General features: G+C 47.3%; 1 protein-coding gene across 1 annotated transcript; it reads left to right on the top strand.

The window, feature by feature from the left end:
- The first annotated feature begins 1,409 nt into the window (after positions 1 to 1,409).
- Positions 1,410 to 17,676, top strand: LOC122410907 (uncharacterized). The gene is made up of 2 exons (XM_043419374.1): positions 1,410 to 1,635; positions 17,072 to 17,676. The coding sequence occupies exons 1-2, from the start codon at positions 1,451 to 1,453 to the stop codon at positions 17,568 to 17,570; spliced, it is 684 nt and encodes a 227-aa protein (XP_043275309.1). The 5' UTR covers positions 1,410 to 1,450; the 3' UTR covers positions 17,571 to 17,676.
- The last annotated feature ends 1,711 nt before the right edge of the window (positions 17,677 to 19,387 follow it).

Raw genomic sequence — 19,387 nt, 5'->3', positions numbered from 1 at the left:
CATCACCATCTCACGAATGTAAAAATATGTAATATGGGACACATAAATTTCTCATTAGGGGTCTCCGTCACGGATTCCAATAATTGAGAGCACTTTTCTTCTCAACTGACTTTTCTTAAAACTCCGCAGGAAACATAAATCAGTCATTCGAGGGGGGGAGGGGGGGGGGCATCCACGAGTTCTTTTTATTCCTGAAAATATACTTTGTCTATGCAATGCCGCAAACAGGACCGCTGCATCCCCTCTCCCCCTCTTTGTTACCCTGAGAACCTCCACACACCATGCAGCCCCCGCAATGCGCTTCCCCGTTGTCGCACTCCCCCTAAGAGCCCATCGGTTAAAACTGGTTTTGAAAACAGAAATCTTGTCGGAACTTGCACCACCTCAAGAATACAAAATACGTAACACCGGACACATAAATTTGTCATTAGTGTGACATGTAAACATCTTTCGTCACGGAGTCCGATAATTAAGATCATCTTCGGCAAGAGCACTTTAAAAAGAAAATTCCGTTCAATCTGATATACCAGAAACATAAATCAGTCATTGGAGGGTGTAAAAAAATCTTTTGTCTCTTCAAAGTGCCGCCGCACCCCCGCTGTGCGAGAACCTTCCCCCTCCACATACCATGCAGCCCCGCAACGGTCCCCGCGCTCCCCCGTCCCCGCTCCCCCCTGAGATCCCTGAGTTAGAACTGGTATAGCCTTACTACTTACGCTTCCCGGATTCTCCTGGGATGCAATGATGAAAAAAACGGGGATTAAATTCGAGTTACTCACGGACATTGACATGGTGCTATTCATTGAGAGGGGTATACGAGGAGGTTTGAGTCAATGCTCTTGCAGGTATGCGAAAGCAAATAATAAGTACATGAAATCGTTCAATCCATCGGAACCCTCATCATATCTAATGTATTATGATGTGAATAACTTGTATGGATGGGCAATGACGGAATGTTTGCCTCATTCTAAGATTCAGTGGGTTTCTGATATTACAAATTTTAACATTGAATCGATCGCTGCAGATTCACCAATCGGCTACATCCTCGAAGTTGATTTAGAATACCCTGAGAATTTACATGATACACACGTCGACTTACCGTTTTGTCCAACACATGATAAACCTCCGGGTAAGAAGCAGGAAAAGTTGCTTGCAACGGTCCATGAAAAAAAGCGTTATGTAATTCACTATCGTGCTTTACAACAGTGTCTAGATCATGGATTGAAAATTACAAAAATCCATCGAATATTGCAATTCGAGCAATCCCCCTGGCTTCAATCATACATTGAATTGAATACGTATTTTCGAACTCAAGCGAAGAACGAATTTGAAAAAAACAATGTTCAAATTGATGAACAATGCGGTGTTTGGCAAAACACTGGAAGACGTACGCACGCATGTACAAGTGAAAATTCTAACGCAATGGGATGGTCGATATGGTGCAGAGGCAATGATTGCAAAGCCAAATTTTCATAGTCGCAGCATATTCGCGGAAAATCTCATCGCAGTGGAATTGCGTAATCTCGAGGTGAAATTCAACAAGCCTATATATGTTGGAATGTCGATTTTGGACATTTCAAAGACATGCTTGTATGAATTTCATCATGATTTTATGGTTCCATTATATCATGACAAGTGAGTAGTAGAGCTATGCCGCTTCCGCCGCATGTAGGAATCTACCTTACCGACCGTCGGTAAAGTAGATTCCCTGCTCAAACCCAAACAAACCCAAACGGTCGGTAATAAAGATGGCCGCCCAAACCCAAACGGTCGGTAATAAAGATGGCCGCCCAAACCCAAACAAACCCAAACAAACCCAAACATTGAACTGAGCTCTAACCCAAACAAACCCAAACAGACCCAAACAAACCCAAACATGTGATCGAACTGAGCTCTAACCCAAACAAACCCAAACATCGAACTGAGCTCTAACCCAAACAAACCCAAACATGTGATCGAACTGAGCTCTAACCCAAACAAACCCAAACATGTGATCGAACTGAGCTCTAACCCAAACAACCCCAAACAAACCCAAACATGTGATCGAACTGAGCTCTAACCCAAACAAACCCAAACAAACCCAAACATGTGATCGAACTGAGCTCTAACCCAAACAAACCCAAACAGACCCAAACAAACCCAAACATCGAACTGAGTTCTAACCCAAACAAACCCAAACAGACCCAAACATGTGATCGAACTGAGCTCTAACCCAAACAAACCCAAACATCGAACTGAGCTCTAACCCAAACCAACCCAAACATGTGATAGAACTGAGCTCTAACCCAAACAAACCCAAACATCGAACTGAGCTCTAACCCAAACAAACCCAAGATTCCCCCGTCGGTAAAGTGGATTCTCCTTTTTAACCCAAACATCGGTAAAAAAGGATGAGCACTTTAACCCAAACGTCGGTAAAAAAGGATGAGCACTTTAACCCAAACAAACCCAAACGTCGGTAAAAAAGGATGAGCACTTTAACCCAAACGTCGGTAAAAAAGGATAGCTACTCTAACCCAAACGTCGGTAAAAAAGGATGGTCACTCTAACCCAAACAAACCCAAACGTCGATAAAAAAAGGACGATCACTCTAACCCAAACGTCGGTAAAAAAGGATGGTTACTCTAACCCAAACGTTGGTAAAAAAGGATGAGCACGCTAACCCAAACTTCGGTAAAATAGCGTGCCGTCTCAAACGTCGGTAAAATAGCGTGCTCAATTCCAAACGAGCGGAAACATCGACAAAATCCCCCAACTTGAATGGCGGTGCCCAAACAGTCGTTAAGGCGGACTTCCCGAACAGTCGTTGAGGCGGACTTCCCAAACAGTCGTTGAGGCGGACTTCCCGTACAGTCGTTGAGACGGACTTCCTCGGAGAGCGAGGATTCGCGCCCTCGGGATAGCCGCTGTCAGGATGGCAAACTGTCAGGATGGTGAGACGGGACAGCCGCCGGCAGGATGGCCAACTGTCAGGATGGCAAAACAGATTCGCGCAAAACTGGTCGCCCCGAAACGTGAGGATTCAAAGTGCGCGCCCTCGGAATAATAGCAGGCGGGAATTTCTGCCTTACCGACCGCCGGTAAAGTAGATTCCCTCTGTCGGTAAAGAAGATTCCCCCGTCGGTAAAGTGGATTCTCCTTTTAACCCAAACATCGGTAAAAAAGGATGAGCACTCTAACCCAAACGTCGGTAAAAAAGGATGAGCACTCTAACCCAAACGTCGGTAAAAAGGATGAGCACTCTAACCCAAACGTCGGTAAAAAAGGATGACCACTCTAACCCAATCGTCGGTAAAAAAGGATGACCACTCTAACCCAAAGAGTCGGTCATGCAGATTTTCAAACCCAAACAGTCGGTAATGCAGATTTCCAAACCCAAACAGACGGTCATGCAGATTTCCAAACCCAAACAGTCGATAAAAGGATGACCACTCTAACCCAAACAAGCCCAAACAGCCGGTAATGCGGATTTTTAACCCAAACGAGTTATCGAACTGGGATCAAACCCAAACACGGTCAAAGTGGGATAGTTCACGCAAATGCCGATAGATGGCGTTCGAGTAGTGGATATCTCGTGTGCGGAGCGTCGGCTGGTCGAGCATATAAGGCAGCGAGTAGCGCGTGGATTTCCGGATATATTACAATGGTAAGTCTATCTCAAAATAATTTTCTGGTTCCCAAAACCGGAACGCTTTAACCCAACAGACCCAAACGTGTGCGCCTCAAGATGGCCGCCGCCAGGATAGCCGCTGGCAGCTATCAAGCGATCCACCTGGCTAGGAGTTTATCGGCAAAGTCGATCACGCCGGCACAGGATAGTCACTGATAAACGTGTGGGGGTTCGAAATGCACGCCGCAAGATGGCCACCGCCAGCTGTCGGGATCGCGGATAACCACCGTCAGCTATCAGGAGAGCCACCTGGCTAAAGTTTACCGGCAGTCGGCGAGGCAGATCATGATTCTGCGGTGGGGGGATTCCAACTCTGTAGTTTTTGGCGGGAGATTCGAATGCCACAATTTTGGGCGGGAACTCTCAGTCAGGATGGCCACCGGCAGCTATCGGGAGAGCCACCGGCAGCTATCAGGATGGCTAGGAGTTCCTACCGACCGTCGGTAAGGTAGATCATGCTTCCGCGGTGGGGGATTCGAACGCTGTAGTTTTTTGTGGAAGATTCTAACGTCACAGTTTTGGTGGGAGATTCGAACATTGTATTTTTGGTGGGAGATTCGAACCTCACAGTTTTGGTGGGAGATTTGAATTCTGTATTTTTGGCTGGAAGATTCGAACGCCTCAGTTTTGGTGGGACATTCGAATACTGTATTTTGGGTGGAAGATTCCAACGTCACAGTTTTGGCGGGAGATCCGAACCCCCACAGTTTTGGTGCGAGATTTGAATTCTGTATTTTTGGCTGGAAGATTCGAACGCCTCAGTTTTGGTGGGAGATTCGAATACTGTATTTTGGGTGGGAGATTGGAATGCCACAGTTTTGGGTGGGAGATTCGAGCGCTGTAGTTTCGGGCGGGAACTGTCAGTCAGGATGGCCGCCGCCAGCTATCAAGATGGCCACCGTCAGCTATCAAGATGGCCACCGTCAGCTATCAAGATGACCACCGCCAGCTATCCGGATATCAGGAGAGCGACCTGGCGGGATGGCTAGGAGTACCCACTGACCGTCGGTTAGGTAGATTCCCCGCTTTGACCCAAACAGCTATAAATACGAGGGCTTCAACCCAAACAGTCGGTAATGCAGATTCTTAAACCCAAACAGACCCATACAGTCGGTAATGCAGATGTTCAACCCCAAACGTGCGCGGGGATGTGCGCGCCTCGAGATAGTCGACTATCAGGATAGTCCACATTAGCGACCGCTGTTGGTTAGTCGATACCTCCGGGGGGAGATACCCCGAAAACTAAATCCCGAGACGTTAGTGGTAGCGGTGGCGGACGTCAGACTGGTCTGAAAAAACAAACAAAGTCCATCTCTAGTCCGGATTCTATACTAATTCCTTTGTTGCGCGCCTCAGGATAGCCAGCTATCAGGATGGCCAACTATCAGGATAGTCAGCTGTCAGGATAGTTAAGGTTAGGATATTCAGCTATCAGGATAGTTGAGGTTAGGATAGTCAGCTATCAGAATAGTTGAGGTTAGGATGGTCGACCGTCATGATAGTTGAGGTTAGGATAGCCATGGGTGGGACATTCAAAGTGCCGGCCTTGGGATAGACAGCTATCAGGATAATTGAGGTTAGGATAGCTAACTGTCAGGAAAGGTTAGAATAGCCATGAGCGGGAAATTCAAAGTGCCGACCTTGGGTTAGCCGACTATCTAGATGGGCAGCTATCAGAATAGTGGAGGTTAGGATAGTCAACTGTTGTGATAGTTGAGGTTAGAATATCCGCGAGCGAGAAAGTGCTGGTCTTGGGAAAGCCGAATATCAAGATGGGCAGCTATCAGGGCAGTTGAGGTTAGAATAGCCATCAGCGGGAAATTCAAAGTGCCGGTCTTGGGATAGCCGACTATTGGCGATCAGGATAGTCAACTATTTGTCGCCAATGAACCCGGAGCAGGATCCCATTGGTGGACAGCGGAGACACAAACCCAGGACAGCGGAGACACGAACCCACCGCCGAACCTCATCGGTGGACAGCGAACCCAGGGCCGAATCGCATTCGTGGACAGCGAAGACACAAACCCTGAGCAGAATCTCATTTGTGGACAGCGGAGACAGGACCGAATCTCATTGGTGGAGAGCGGAGCCAGGGAAGAATCTCATTGGTGGATAGCACAGACACGAAACCACCGTCGGAATAGTCGACTATCGGTAGATCATCCGAATAGTTGGAGTCATATACAAACGTGCGGGGATTCAAAGTGCACGCCTCACGATAACCAACTATCGGGATGGCTAGCTATCAGGATAGAGAACTGTCAGGATAGTCGGCTATCGGAATAGTCAGCTAACAATAAAGTTGAGGCTAGCGCGTTATCAAAGTAGATTTCCATGCAAACACGACGTTACTGCAGACTTCACAATCCAAACACGTCGGTAGTGCAGATTTCCCAAACGAGTCTAAACACGTCGGTAATGCATGTTCCATACCCCCTCCACAAACACCCGGGGGCACGAGCTTACATACGGGTCTGGAAACTCGGTCGAATTCGGAGGGTCTCTTATTGAAGAAAATTTTAGACTGCATTGGCCGCTAGAGGCGCAGCTGTCTTATGGACCACGATGGCTAGGGACGGGGCAGTAGAGGTATCTGCCTATCTCCGTCGCACCTGAAGATTATGATTATCCGGCAGGCAAGATCTCAGCGCAGCGTGTTGTCGATTTTCCACTGAAATTTTCATGCTTAAGGGATCTACCCCCACCACCAACATTTGAACCCAGTCTCCAAACCCGTATGTAAGACCGTGTCCGGGAGTGTGTGGTGGGATCAGGATAGCCAACTATTGGGATAGCCAACTGCAGTGGGGGTTTTGAACACTACAGTTTTGGCGGGAGATTCGAATGTTGCATTTTCGGTGGGAGATTCAAACACTGCAGTTTTTCTGGAAGATTCTAACGCTGCAGTTTCAGTGGGAATCCAAACCGTCGGTAATTAAAATTCCCCAAACTAACTGTCGGTAACTAAAATTCCCCAACTATCGGAATAGTCGATTATCGGGATAGCTGAATTCCTCATGCGGAAATGTTACCGGGCGGTGATTCGAACGTTTTGATGGGAGATTCGGACGTTGCAGTTCTGGAGGGCGTTTCGAACACTACCTTTTTGGCGAAAGGTTCGAACGCGCGGGCCATGCGGAGCGATCGGAACAGCGAACTATCAGAATAGTTGAGATTAGAATAGTCAACTTTCGGGACATTTGAGGTTAGAATGATCAACTGTCCGGGTAGTTGAGGTTAGAACGGCCGACTATAAAGATAATTGAGGTTAAAATAGTCTAGTCGACTGTCAGCAATCAGGATAGTCGAGGTTAGAATGGTCAGTTATCGGATAGTTGAGGTTAGAATAATCAATTGTGAGGATAGTTGAGGCTACAATAATCGACTATCAAAATAGTTGAGGTTGGAATAGCCAACTATCAGGATACTTGAGGTTAGAATAGCTTCCGGATAGTCAGCGATCAGGATAGCCGACTATTGGGATAGAGATCAAGATGGCTGACTATAACCCATACTGTCGGTAATGGCTTACCAAACGGCCGATGTCCAAACGGACGGTGGGAAATTTAATTTGCAACCCGAGTCCACTGGCGGAAGATTCCGCTGTATTGGTGGGAGACTCGAACGCGCGTGCTCCCGATCAAGATAGCCGGCCATCAGGATAGTCGACTAACCTGAACTGTCAGTGATGCATAAGTTCAACTAGACGATCGAAACCCTACCCAAGCACACATCGTCAATGCCCTACTGAACCGAAACAAATGGTCGGTAAACCCGAACGGTCCGTAAACCCAACATTATTTCTCACTTGACAAGCTTTTAACAAAACGAACTCGTAGAATCCCATTGATAGGAAAAACGCAAACCCGAGCAGCGGAGACACGAACCCGAGCAGCGCAGACGAGAACCCGGGCAACGGAGACACGAACCCATCGTCGAAAATCCGAGTCGTGAGAAATTGAAAGCGCTGGATAGTTTTCGGCGAAAAATCCCTGGCGGGAGATTAGAACGCAGCAGTTTTGGTGAGTCATTCGAACGCTGCAGTTTCAGTGGAAGATTGGAACGCGCGGGCCCCGCGATCAGAACAGCCAATAGCAGAGTTCCTTCTGGAAGCTCAGGCGCCCTCGCGATAACCTCCTGCTGGGAGATTAGAACGCTGCAGTTTTAGCGGGAGATTCGAGAGCGCGCAGGCTAGCCGACCATCAGGATAGTTGAGGTCAACTATCAGGATAACTGAGATTGACCATCGGGATAGTTGAGGTTTGAATAGTCAACCATCAGCAGAGAACAACAGGGCCGCGGGAAATGGACTATAGAGCGCGCAGCGACATGCTTCACACATTCAAAGTGTCGGGCAACCCCCTCCACCTCTCTCATATGTCGCTGCCAAGCAAGCCATAGCATACGAGCGATGGCCGGGAAAGAAATTCTTCCTGTCATTTTTCTGATGCAATTCATGAATATTTGTAAATTACATGGACTTGTAACGGCAGTTTCATAAAACTTCAGAAGACGTAACAGTTGGATTTGAGGGCAATATCACAGTGTGGTTTCAATTTTTGCTGAGTTTCCAGACCTGTATGTAAGGCCGTGGTTCGAGCACACTGATAGTGACACGGTAGCTAGTTCCAGCACTAAGCGGACTCCAGCCCATAGGGCTCGTTGTTCCAGGTAAATCTATGTTCTCTGCTATCAACATAGTTGAGGTTAGAATAGTCACGTTGATTACGTATTCAGCATTCGAGATACATTGTTCGTCTGAGTGATGCAATCCAACTCTTTTCCCTGGAGGCTGCACTGGACGACTTCGGAGGGGTCATTTTTCCGGTTATTTGGCGACGCTGTACAAGTGACGACGATGAGAGGCCACGTTGGTTGGTTCCAGGGCCCACTGTCGCGATGAAACAGCGATCTTTCAATGGACGGGTGGCTCACCAGTAGAATCTTGCGCAAGGTCAGGGCGCAGTGTGGGTTAGGGACAGGGTGCCGACGATGTCTCGAACAACGACGTTCGTCGAGCCCGAATCGTTGGCTGCGGATGGTGCTTGCGGAATACCCAACTGTCGGGATAGCCAGCAATCAGTATAGCCGTCCATCAGGTTAGTCGGCGATCAGAATAGCCAGCTGTCAGGATAACTAACTATCGGGATGGTTAGCTATCAGGATAGTCGAGGTTGGGATATTCAGCTATCAGGATAGCCGAGTGTTGGAAATGGCCGAACAGACACGACCCGATATTTTGATCTGTACGAACCCAGAGTCGAATCTCAGTGGCGGGAAATCCAACTAATGTTCTAGTTAACTATTTGAATAGTTAAAGTTCACTATCAGAATAGTTAAAGTTAACTATCAGAATAGTTAAAGTTAACTATCAGAATAGTTGACTATCAAAAGCAGTTGAATGACAAAAGTATGACATCAAATGACAAAAGTATGAAGCAGTTGACTATCCGAATAGGTGAAGTTGGCTATGGTAATAGTTGCAGTGACTATCGGAATAGTTGCAGTCAATGATTAGAAAACACACGGTCGTTATTTACGTCTTGAGTGGCACAGTCAAACGTGTGCTCTTGGCATCGCCGACACGCGGCGACTTCAGAGTCCATCCCGAATCGCTGAAACCTCACTTTACCTGGATGGTGCTGTGCAGAATCGACCGAGGCACACTCTTGATCTCGTAGTAGGGTAATTGCCGTATTTTCACCATAGTTGTGTTTGAGTCAGAGATGCATGCTTTTGCACCTAGGAGCGGATCGTACCACGGTGACTCGAAGAAGAAAGTCCGTGGAGTCACCGCTTCATGATGTGGTTCCGCTGGAAGCCCTGTACGTTTACCACGTACTCCCGATCTCGTAGTAGGGTACTTGCCCCGTTTTCAGCATAGTTCGAGTCAGATATGCATGACTTTTGATTCTGGTTGAGATCGTATCATGGTGGCTTGAACAAAAAAATCACTGCCAGTTCTTTGACGATGAACTTGCCGTGGTTCTGCTGGAAGCCCTATGTGTCCATCACGTACCCCGTGACTGACGAAGACGCATGCCACAATATAACGGATATGTTGCCCTGGGGACACTCTGGAGCTGTGAAGGGGCATGGGCAGCACACGCGACCTCAGACATCGGCACGATGGACAACGTCGGAAAAATGCTCAAATAGTTCCTGCTTGAGAAGAAACTGGCAGCTTTGTGCGTAAACGGTTCAAGGCATTGATCTGAGATAAATCACGGATATGACCCGACAGCCATCGCCAGGCTCGACAAAAAATGTCTTCCTACTGAAACGCATCACGGACGCGTTCGAGAAGGATCCGATGATGTTCGAACAGATTTTACAGACCGACGAACTCCCAAAGTACATGGACGGTAACGAAATTAAATTGAATCCACCATTGATTATAAATAATCTTTATTTATTGGAACAAATCTTAGCAAAAATTACAAATCTGTTTTATTTATCCAACTATTGTGCGAGTTATCGAATCACTTTACGTAGACTCCACTCTTTTTTCTCCACGAAATGCATCTCAGGGGACTCATAAGAGCTCTTCTTCGTAGAAACTTATGGCAATGGGCTCAGTAGTCCTTCAGCTTGTGTGTTACTGTCGAAGTCACCACTCGACTCACCGTGTGACCGACCTAAAACTTGAGTGCTTTGCGACGGCGTTCACGAGGCAATGTTTAGACTTTGACGGTAATAACTTCGTTCCTTTTCATGCCAGTAGTACCTGACGTTGCTGCGTCCCTGAATCCAGCTACACAGCGATACTGGCCTCGCGCAACTCCTCGATGATCGAGAAGATTTCGTTGACGTGGCCAGCCGATCGTTCGGCCACCAGCAGTCGATCTACCAGCTCATTCGGGTCGTCCCAGTATGCGTAGTTCATTCGCATGTCCCTTCGCGCGACCTTGTATCGAGGCAAGACACTACCTGTTTTCTGCCCTCCGAAGAGTGCCACGTAGTTCTTGCACTTGCTACTATTTTTCTTGCGTATATCTTCGTCCGGACTGTAGTGTTTCCTGTGGGCGTCAGTGCTTTGCAGGATCTTTCCATACGTGTTCCGGTCTTCCGCGCTAACGAGCCGGGGGTCAGGCTCCTTTCTGAAGAGCAATTCGAACAAGCCGACGCTCGATTGATACTTGTCATCACCCACGACAACACTCTCCTTCTCGAAACGAATGGGTGAGTCTCCGATCATCGTTCTACCATACGGTAGTTTTCGAACTCCGTAAGTTGTGTCGAGATACTTCTTTCTGTTTGTGTGAAGATATTTGCTGACGGCAGGAGCCGATACTCCTTTCCCATCCTCCAGCACCTCATAATATTCGTCAAATGTGCGTGGGTCAGCACTGCGTGAATCAGCTCCTGCAGGACTCTGTTCACGTAGAGATCAGCTGGACTGTGTCCGTATAGATCAACGGAACTGTGTGTGCTCTGCAAGAGTTTAGGAGAATATTTACTGCCAGTCGCAGGACTCCCGAGTCGATGAAGCCATTATGTGCTTCGACCACTCTACTACGGAAGTCGTTTTCTGCTCAAACCATTTTTCTGCGGGAGTCGGTATCTGCTCCGGCCATTCTTCTACGGGAGTCGTTTTCTACTTCGACCATTCTTCTGTATCGTAATGTTTTGAAGGAATTTTCCATCTTATCGTGAGAGGTCTTAGGCTTCTTACTTGCATTAACAAGACGTTCGAGAGGTTCGACGATGGGTTTGAAAGTTTCGGTGATAGCTCTTTCCCTTGATTGTTTATCCGCCTTCTGAATCATGTACTTGCGTTTAACTTCATCTCTCATCTTTTCTCATCTGACTGAGCGTTCGTTTCTCGCGACGGAACTGCGCCGCCGCACCATCGCTTCGACCGTCGATGATGCACTGCGAAGTGTCACGCGGTGCGCAATATATTAATAGCAAAACAGGCGGAGGTTTTTTTGCACCTGTCAGATCTGCTTCCACGATTCTTATCGATTACGAGAAATCCGTTTATTGACGTCAACTATTCCAATAGTCAACCGCAACTGTTTCAATAGTCAACTACAACTATTCCTATAGTTGATTTCAAATGTTCGCATGTCAACTGCAACTATTCCAACAGTTAACTACGACTATTCCGATAGTTAACTACGACTATACACATAGTCAACTGCACTATTCCGGTAGTCAACTTCACCACAAACATAGTCAACTGCAACTATTCCGATGGTTAACGTCAGTTCGTTGGCTTTCCCGCCACTGGGATTTCCAGCGATGGGATTCGACTCTGGGTTCGTTCGGGTCGAAATATTGGGCCGTGTTTAGTAGGCCATTACCGACAGTTGGCTATCCTGACAGTTGGCTATCCCGATAGCTGGCTACCCCAACAGTTGGCTATCCCGACGGCCGACTATTCCGATAGTGTCTACCTTCCGCAGCCGCGGCTCCAACGATCGATAAACGTCGTTGCTCAACGGCACCCTATCCCTAACACGATTAACTCAACACAGAAAAGAGTCTGCTTGCACCACTCAGATGAGATGTATGTGGAATATGTGATCAACCGTGTATGACCTCAACTATCCTGAGAGCAGAGATTTACCTGGAACCATATGGGCCGGAGTACACTTAGTGCCGGAGGGAGCCGCCGTGTCGCTATCGGTATGCTCGAACCACGGTCTTACGCACAGACCAGGAAACTCGACAAAAATTATCACCACGCGACGCTTTTATATTGCCTCCCCAGATAACCTCCAATTGTTACGTCTTCTAAAGTTTTATGAAACAGTAACTCTGGTTACAAGAGTCCATGTAATCTACAAATGTTCATAAATGTCATCAGAAAGAATTTCTTTCCCGGCCATCTCTCTCGTATGCTACGGCTTGCTTAGCAGCGACATACGAGAGGGGGTAAACTGACACTTTGATTGTGTGATCGATACGTCACTGCGCGCTCTACAGCCCACAAGTGGAACTACCTTTCACAAGCGGCCCTCTACTGACTAACCTCTACTATCCCGATGGGTAATTATTCTAACCTCGATTATCTCGATAGTCAACCTTAACTATCCTGATGGTTGGCTGTCCTGACTGATGGTCGACCCCAACTGTCCTGATGGTTGGCTGTCCCGACTGATAGTCGACCTCAACTATCCTGATGGTTGGCTGTCTTGACTGATGGTCGGCTAGCCCGTCAAAACTACGTGTCTCCCGCCAGTAGGCTCTCTCGACAAGGCCTCCCTACCCTACTTACCGTTTGGGGTTAGTGGAAAATCTGCATTACCGACGTTAGCCATCCCGTCTACGCTGGGCAATTGACTATCCCGTTCGCGAGGCCCGCCATTTAAATTCTCCAGTCCTCTACCCAGCGTCTCTATGTGACTCCAACTAATGGTCAACCATTTCGATAGTTGACTTTCACAATCCAGATAGTCAACGATGGGTTCGTATCTCCGCTGTCCACCAATGAGATTCTGCTCTGGGTTCGCTGAACGGCAATGGGATTCTCCCTTGGTTTCACTGTCCACCAATGGGATTCAGCCCTGGGTTCAATGTCCACCAATGGGATTCAACCCTGGGTTGGCCGACCTCCAATGGGATTTTGCTCTGCGTTCGTTCGGTAGGCAATCAGCGACAGTTGGTTGGCAATCCTGATCGCTGACTATTCCGATAGCCGACTATCCTGACAGTTCTCTATCCTGATAGCTAGCCATCCCGATAGTTGGTTATCGTGAGGCGTGCACTTTGAATCCCCGCACGTTTGTATATGACTCCAACTATTCGGATGATCTACCGATAGTCGACTATTCCGACGGTGGTTTCGTGTCTGTGCTATCCACCAATGAGATTCTTCCCTGGCTCCGCTCTCCACCAATGAGATTCGGTCCTGTCTCCGCTGTCCACAAATGAGATTCTGCTCAGGGTTTGTGTCTTCGCTGTCCACGAATGCGATTCGGCCCTGGGTTCGCTGTCCACCGATGAGGTTCGGCGGTGGGTTCGTGTCTCCGCTGTCCTGGGTTTGTGTCTCCGCTGTCCACCAATGGGATCCTGCTCCGGGTTCATTGGCGACAAATAGTTGACTATCCTGATCGCCAATAGTCGGCTATCCCAAGACCGGCACTTTGAATTTCCCGCTGATGGCTATTCTAACCTCAACTGCCCTGATAGCTGCCCATCTTGATATTCGGCTTTCCCAAGACCAGCACTTTCTCGCTCGCGGATATTCTAACCTCAACTATCACAACAGTTGACTATCCTAACCTCCACTATTCTGATAGCTGCCCATCTAGATAGTCGGCTAACCCAAGGTCGGCACTTTGAATTTCCCGCTCATGGCTATTCTAACCTTTCCTGACAGTTAGCTATCCTAACCTCAATTATCCTGATAGCTGTCTATCCCAAGGCCGGCACTTTGAATGTCCCACCCATGGCTATCCTAACCTCAACTATCATGACGGTCGACCATCCTAACCTCAACTATTCTGATAGCTGACTATCCTAACCTCAACTATCCTGATAGCTGAATATCCTAACCTTAACTATCCTGACAGCTGACTATCCTGATAGTTGGCCATCCTGATAGCTGGCTATCCTGAGGCGCGCAACAAAGGAATTAGTATAGAATCCGGACTAGAGATGGACTTTGTTTGTTTTTTCAGACCAGTCTGACGTCCGCCACCGCTACCACTAACGTCTCGGGATTTAGTTTTCGGGGTATCTCCCCCCGGAGGTATCGACTAACCAACAGCGGTCGCTAATGTGGACTATCCTGATAGTCGACTATCTCGAGGCGCGCACATCCCCGCGCACGTTTGGGGTTGAACATCTGCATTACCGACTGTATGGGTCTGTTTGGGCTTAAGAATCTCCCACCAAAACTGTGACGTTAGAATCTTCCACAAAAAACTACAGCGTTCGAATCCCCCACCGCGGAAGCATGATCTACCTTACCGACGGTCGGTAGGAACTCCTAGCCATCCTGATAGCTGCCGGTGGCTCTCCCGATAGCTGCCGGTGGCCATCCTGACTGAGAGTTCCCGCCCAAAATTGTGGCATTCGAATCTCCCGCCAAAAACTACAGAGTTGGAATCCCCCCACCGCAGAATCATGATCTGCCTCGCCGACTGCCGGTAAACTTTAGCCAGGTGGCTCTCCTGATAGCTGACGGTGGTTATCCGCGATCCCGACAGCTGGCGGTGGCCATCTTGCGGCGTGCATTTCGAACCCCCACACGTTTATCAGTGACTATCCTGTGCCGGCGTGATCGACTTTGCCGATAAACTCCTAGCCAGGTGGATCGCTTGATAGCTGCCAGCGGCTATCCTGGCGGCGGCCATCTTGAGGCGCACACGTTTGGGTCTGTTGGGTTAAAGCGTTCCGGTTTTGGGAACCAGAAAATTATTTTGAGATAGACTTACCATTGTAATATATCCGGAAATCCACGCGCTACTCGCTGCCTTATATGCTCGACCAGCCGACGCTCCGCACACGAGATATCCACTACTCGAACGCCATCTATCGGCATTTGCGTGAACTATCCCACTTTGACCGTGTTTGGGTTTGATCCCAGTTCGATAACTCGTTTGGGTTAAAAATCCGCATTACCGGCTGTTTGGGCTTGTTTGGGTTAGAGTGGTCATCCTTTTATCGACTGTTTGGGTTTGGAAATCTGCATGACCGTCTGTTTGGGTTTGGAAATCTGCATTACCGACTGTTTGGGTTTGAAAATCTGCATGACCGACTCTTTGGGTTAGAGTGGTCATCCTTTTTTACCGACGATTGGGTTAGAGTGGTCATCCTTTTTTACCGACGTTTGGGTTAGAGTGCTCATCCTTTTTACCGACGTTTGGGTTAGAGTGCTCATCCTTTTTTACCGACGTTTGGGTTAGAGTGCTCATCCTTTTTTACCGATGTTTGGGTTAAAAGGAGAATCCACTTTACCGACGGGGGAATCTTCTTTACCGACAGAGGGAATCTACTTTACCGGCGGTCGGTAAGGCAGAAATTCCCGCCTGCTATTATTCCGAGGGCGCGCACTTTGAATCCTCACGTTTCGGGGCGACCAGTTTTGCGCGAATCTGTTTTGCCATCCTGACAGTTGGCCATCCTGCCGGCGGCTGTCCCGTCTCACCATCCTGACAGTTTGCCATCCTGACAGCGGCTATCCCGAGGGCGCGAATCCTCGCTCTCCGAGGAAGTCCGTCTCAACGACTGTACGGGAAGTCCGCCTCAACGACTGTTTGGGAAGTCCGCCTCAACGACTGTTCGGGAAGTCCGCCTTAACGACTGTTTGGGCACCGCCATTCAAGTTGGGGGATTTTGTCGATGTTTCCGCTCGTTTGGAATTGAGCACGCTATTTTACCGACGTTTGAGACGGCACGCTATTTTACCGAAGTTTGGGTTAGCGTGCTCATCCTTTTTTACCAACGTTTGGGTTAGAGTAACCATCCTTTTTTACCGACGTTTGGGTTAGAGTGATCGTCCTTTTTTTATCGACGTTTGGGTTTGTTTGGGTTAGAGTGACCATCCTTTTTTACCGACGTTTGGGTTAGAGTAGCTATCCTTTTTTACCGACGTTTGGGTTAAAGTGCTCATCCTTTTTTACCGACGTTTGGGTTTGTTTGGGTTAAAGTGCTCATCCTTTTTTACCGACGTTTGGGTTAAAGTGCTCATCCTTTTTTACCGATGTTTGGGTTAAAAAGGAGAATCCACTTTACCGACGGGGGAATCTTGGGTTTGTTTGGGTTAGAGCTCAGTTCGATGTTTGGGTTTGTTTGGGTTAGAGCTCAGTTCTATCACATGTTTGGGTTGGTTTGGGTTAGAGCTCAGTTCGATGTTTGGGTTTGTTTGGGTTAGAGCTCAGTTCGATCACATGTTTGGGTCTGTTTGGGTTTGTTTGGGTTAGAACTCAGTTCGATGTTTGGGTTTGTTTGGGTCTGTTTGGGTTTGTTTGGGTTAGAGCTCAGTTCGATCACATGTTTGGGTTTGTTTGGGTTTGTTTGGGTTAGAGCTCAGTTCGATCACATGTTTGGGTTTGTTTGGGGTTGTTTGGGTTAGAGCTCAGTTCGATCACATGTTTGGGTTTGTTTGGGTTAGAGCTCAGTTCGATCACATGTTTGGGTTTGTTTGGGTTAGAGCTCAGTTCGATGTTTGGGTTTGTTTGGGTTAGAGCTCAGTTCGATCACATGTTTGGGTTTGTTTGGGTCTGTTTGGGTTTGTTTGGGTTAGAGCTCAGTTCAATGTTTGGGTTTGTTTGGGTTTGTTTGGGTTTGGGCGGCCATCTTTATTACCGACCGTTTGGGTTTGGGCGGCCATCTTTATTACCGACCGTTTGGGTTTGTTTGGGTTTGAGCAGGGAATCTACTTTACCGACGGTCGGTAAGGTAGATTCCTACATGCGGCGGAAGCGGCATAGCTCTACTACTCAAGTGTAAAGTTTTGTATACAGACACTGATAGTCTTATATATCACATTCACTGTGAAGATGTATATGAGGATATGAAGCGAAATATTGAAAAATTTGACTCGAGCGACTATCCAAGTGATAATGTATATGAAATCCCGTTGGTCAATAAAAAGGTCCCAGGTCTCATGAAAGATGAGAACAATGGGGCTATTATGACTGAATTCGTGGGCCTTAGATCTAAAATGTATGCAACACGCGTGGAGGGTAAAAAAGAAACGAAAAAGGTGAAGGGAGTGAAGAGTAATGTTGTCGCTAGAACAATAACCTTTGACGATTATATGAAATGCTTAGAGCATGATATTGAAATAACTCGTAGTCAGTCTTGTATAAGATCATTTTTACATCAGGTATATACAATTTCAGAGACAAAAACTGCTCTGAGTCCTCACGACGATAAACGATATATCATTCCAGGAAGTGTACAAACTCTACCATGGGGACATTATCGAGTGCCATTGTAAATAATAGCTTAAGGAAAGTCATGAAAGCGAGAGAGTGAGAGAGAGAGAGCGAGAGTGTAGTGATATCTAATGTACATTTCCTGTATATTTTTCACACATAATAAAAATAGTTTTATCAAACCATTGATGTTTCCTCTTTTTTCTATCAATTAGCAGTTTTTCCAGACCCAGAGCATGTTAACACATGATGTTATTTCAGGATAAATTTCCCATGGTATTTTTTCATATAAAATACCAAAACGTTTTCCTTTGACAGACCATCGATACCTGCTCACGTTTCCAACCTGGGGAACGGTTAAGCTTTCAACACATTCGAAGAGTGGGCCAGAGAGAGAAAGATTAAAATGACTGAGGCACCTGCTCAGGCTAGGATGATGCCTAAGGTTCAAAATCTGCGTTGTTTAACGTTTGCCTTTTTCCGCATCTCCCCACATACCCTTCTTCTCGCAGTTCTCTTCCTTACTTTCTACAATTTTTTTTACTCATTAGGAGGATACACTACCCATTTTTTCCCACTCTTATCCCCCATTCACATTGTTTTTTGGGGAAAAAAATTTTTCAGGGAGAGAAAATTTTGGAAAGAAAAACTTCCCTCATTCAACCGTAGTACTCACCACAGTACGTTTCGCAATCTTTTCAAATCATCCATCTCAAAAAAGTATTCATCATGTATTATGAAAACTTCAATACTGACAAGTTGGTCGGACCATATCATTATGTACGCATTTCCAGCGTGCTCAATCCGAGCCAAGTGTGTGTTCATATATTCGGTGAAGACAACAGTTTAGTGCATCGAGTGTTGGAAGCAGTCAACGATATACCCCTTGATCATGCAGAGGTTCATCCCATTCTCGAGGAAGAGGTGTACCCGGGGAAGGCTCTTCTCTATCGTGAGGAGGAAATAACACATTATCGGGCCACGGTCATCCGCCGAGCGGGAGTGGATAATGTGATTGTTTGGCTCGGTGATTATGGCTTCGAAATCATGGTGAAAATCAATGAACTTTTCACACCACCAAGATGGACATTCGAAGTGCCATATCAGGCGGTAGTGTGTGGGATCCGTGGCATTGGACCGATTGGTGTGGACTATGAACCATTACACATCGAGAGTGTTGATGCAGCGATTAAAGGTGTCGGCTGGACTCTTGAAATATCACAAGAGGAAACCAACACCGATGCAGTGTGGGGACGGCTCATAAAAAATTCGGAGGACCCGGACGAACGCATCGACTATGTCGATCTCGTTTACAGCCTCTCAGCTGGTCGAAAATCCAACGACACGACACCATTCGAGTTTGCTGCTGCAGGATCGTGGTTCTGCAGCGTATATGAGCAAACTAACAAATTTGCTAACTTCGCGAATGGTGAGGATGATGATGATGATGATGGAACTCATCCAGTTGGTGATGCAGATGACCAGATATCATTGTTTGATGACGATGATGATATGTGGTTAAATTTCGACTTGGAAGAAGAGGAGATGGACGCGATGGCAGCGGGCGAGGAGGAGGAGGAGGAGGACGATAACTTGAGGGCACCACCAATGCATCCCGAGGAAATCCGATTCCTTCAACAATGGGGTGTGTTGGAAATACCAATGTTGGAGGAGGAGGAGGAGGAAGAGGCTAGTGACTCCGACAATTCCATCGACTTATGTTGAAGAAAAAAGTGTGTGTGTGTGTGTGTGTGTGTGTGTGTGTGTGTGTGTGTGTGTGTGTGTGTGTGTGTGTGTGTGTGTGTGTGTGTGTGTGTGTGTGTGTGTGTGTGTGTGTGTGTGTGTGTGTGTGTGTGTGTGTGTGTGTGTGTGTATTATA

Source organism: Venturia canescens, chromosome 5, assembly GCF_019457755.1.
Source record: "Venturia canescens isolate UGA chromosome 5, ASM1945775v1, whole genome shotgun sequence".
Classification (NCBI taxonomy): domain Eukaryota; kingdom Metazoa; phylum Arthropoda; class Insecta; order Hymenoptera; family Ichneumonidae; genus Venturia; species Venturia canescens.
Note: the sequence above shows the minus strand (reverse complement) of the source record. Positions and strands in the feature narration are given on the sequence as shown.

Excerpts from the sequence above, each read along its gene's own strand:
- LOC122410907 (XM_043419374.1), top strand. The coding sequence starts at position 1,451 with ATGATTGCAAAGCCAAATTTTCATAGTCGCAGCATATTCGCGGAAAAT. Across the intron at positions 1,636-17,071 it reads GTTCCATTATATCATGACAA|GTGTAAAGTTTTGTATACAG; the intron begins GTGAGTAGTAGA and ends TCTACTACTCAA.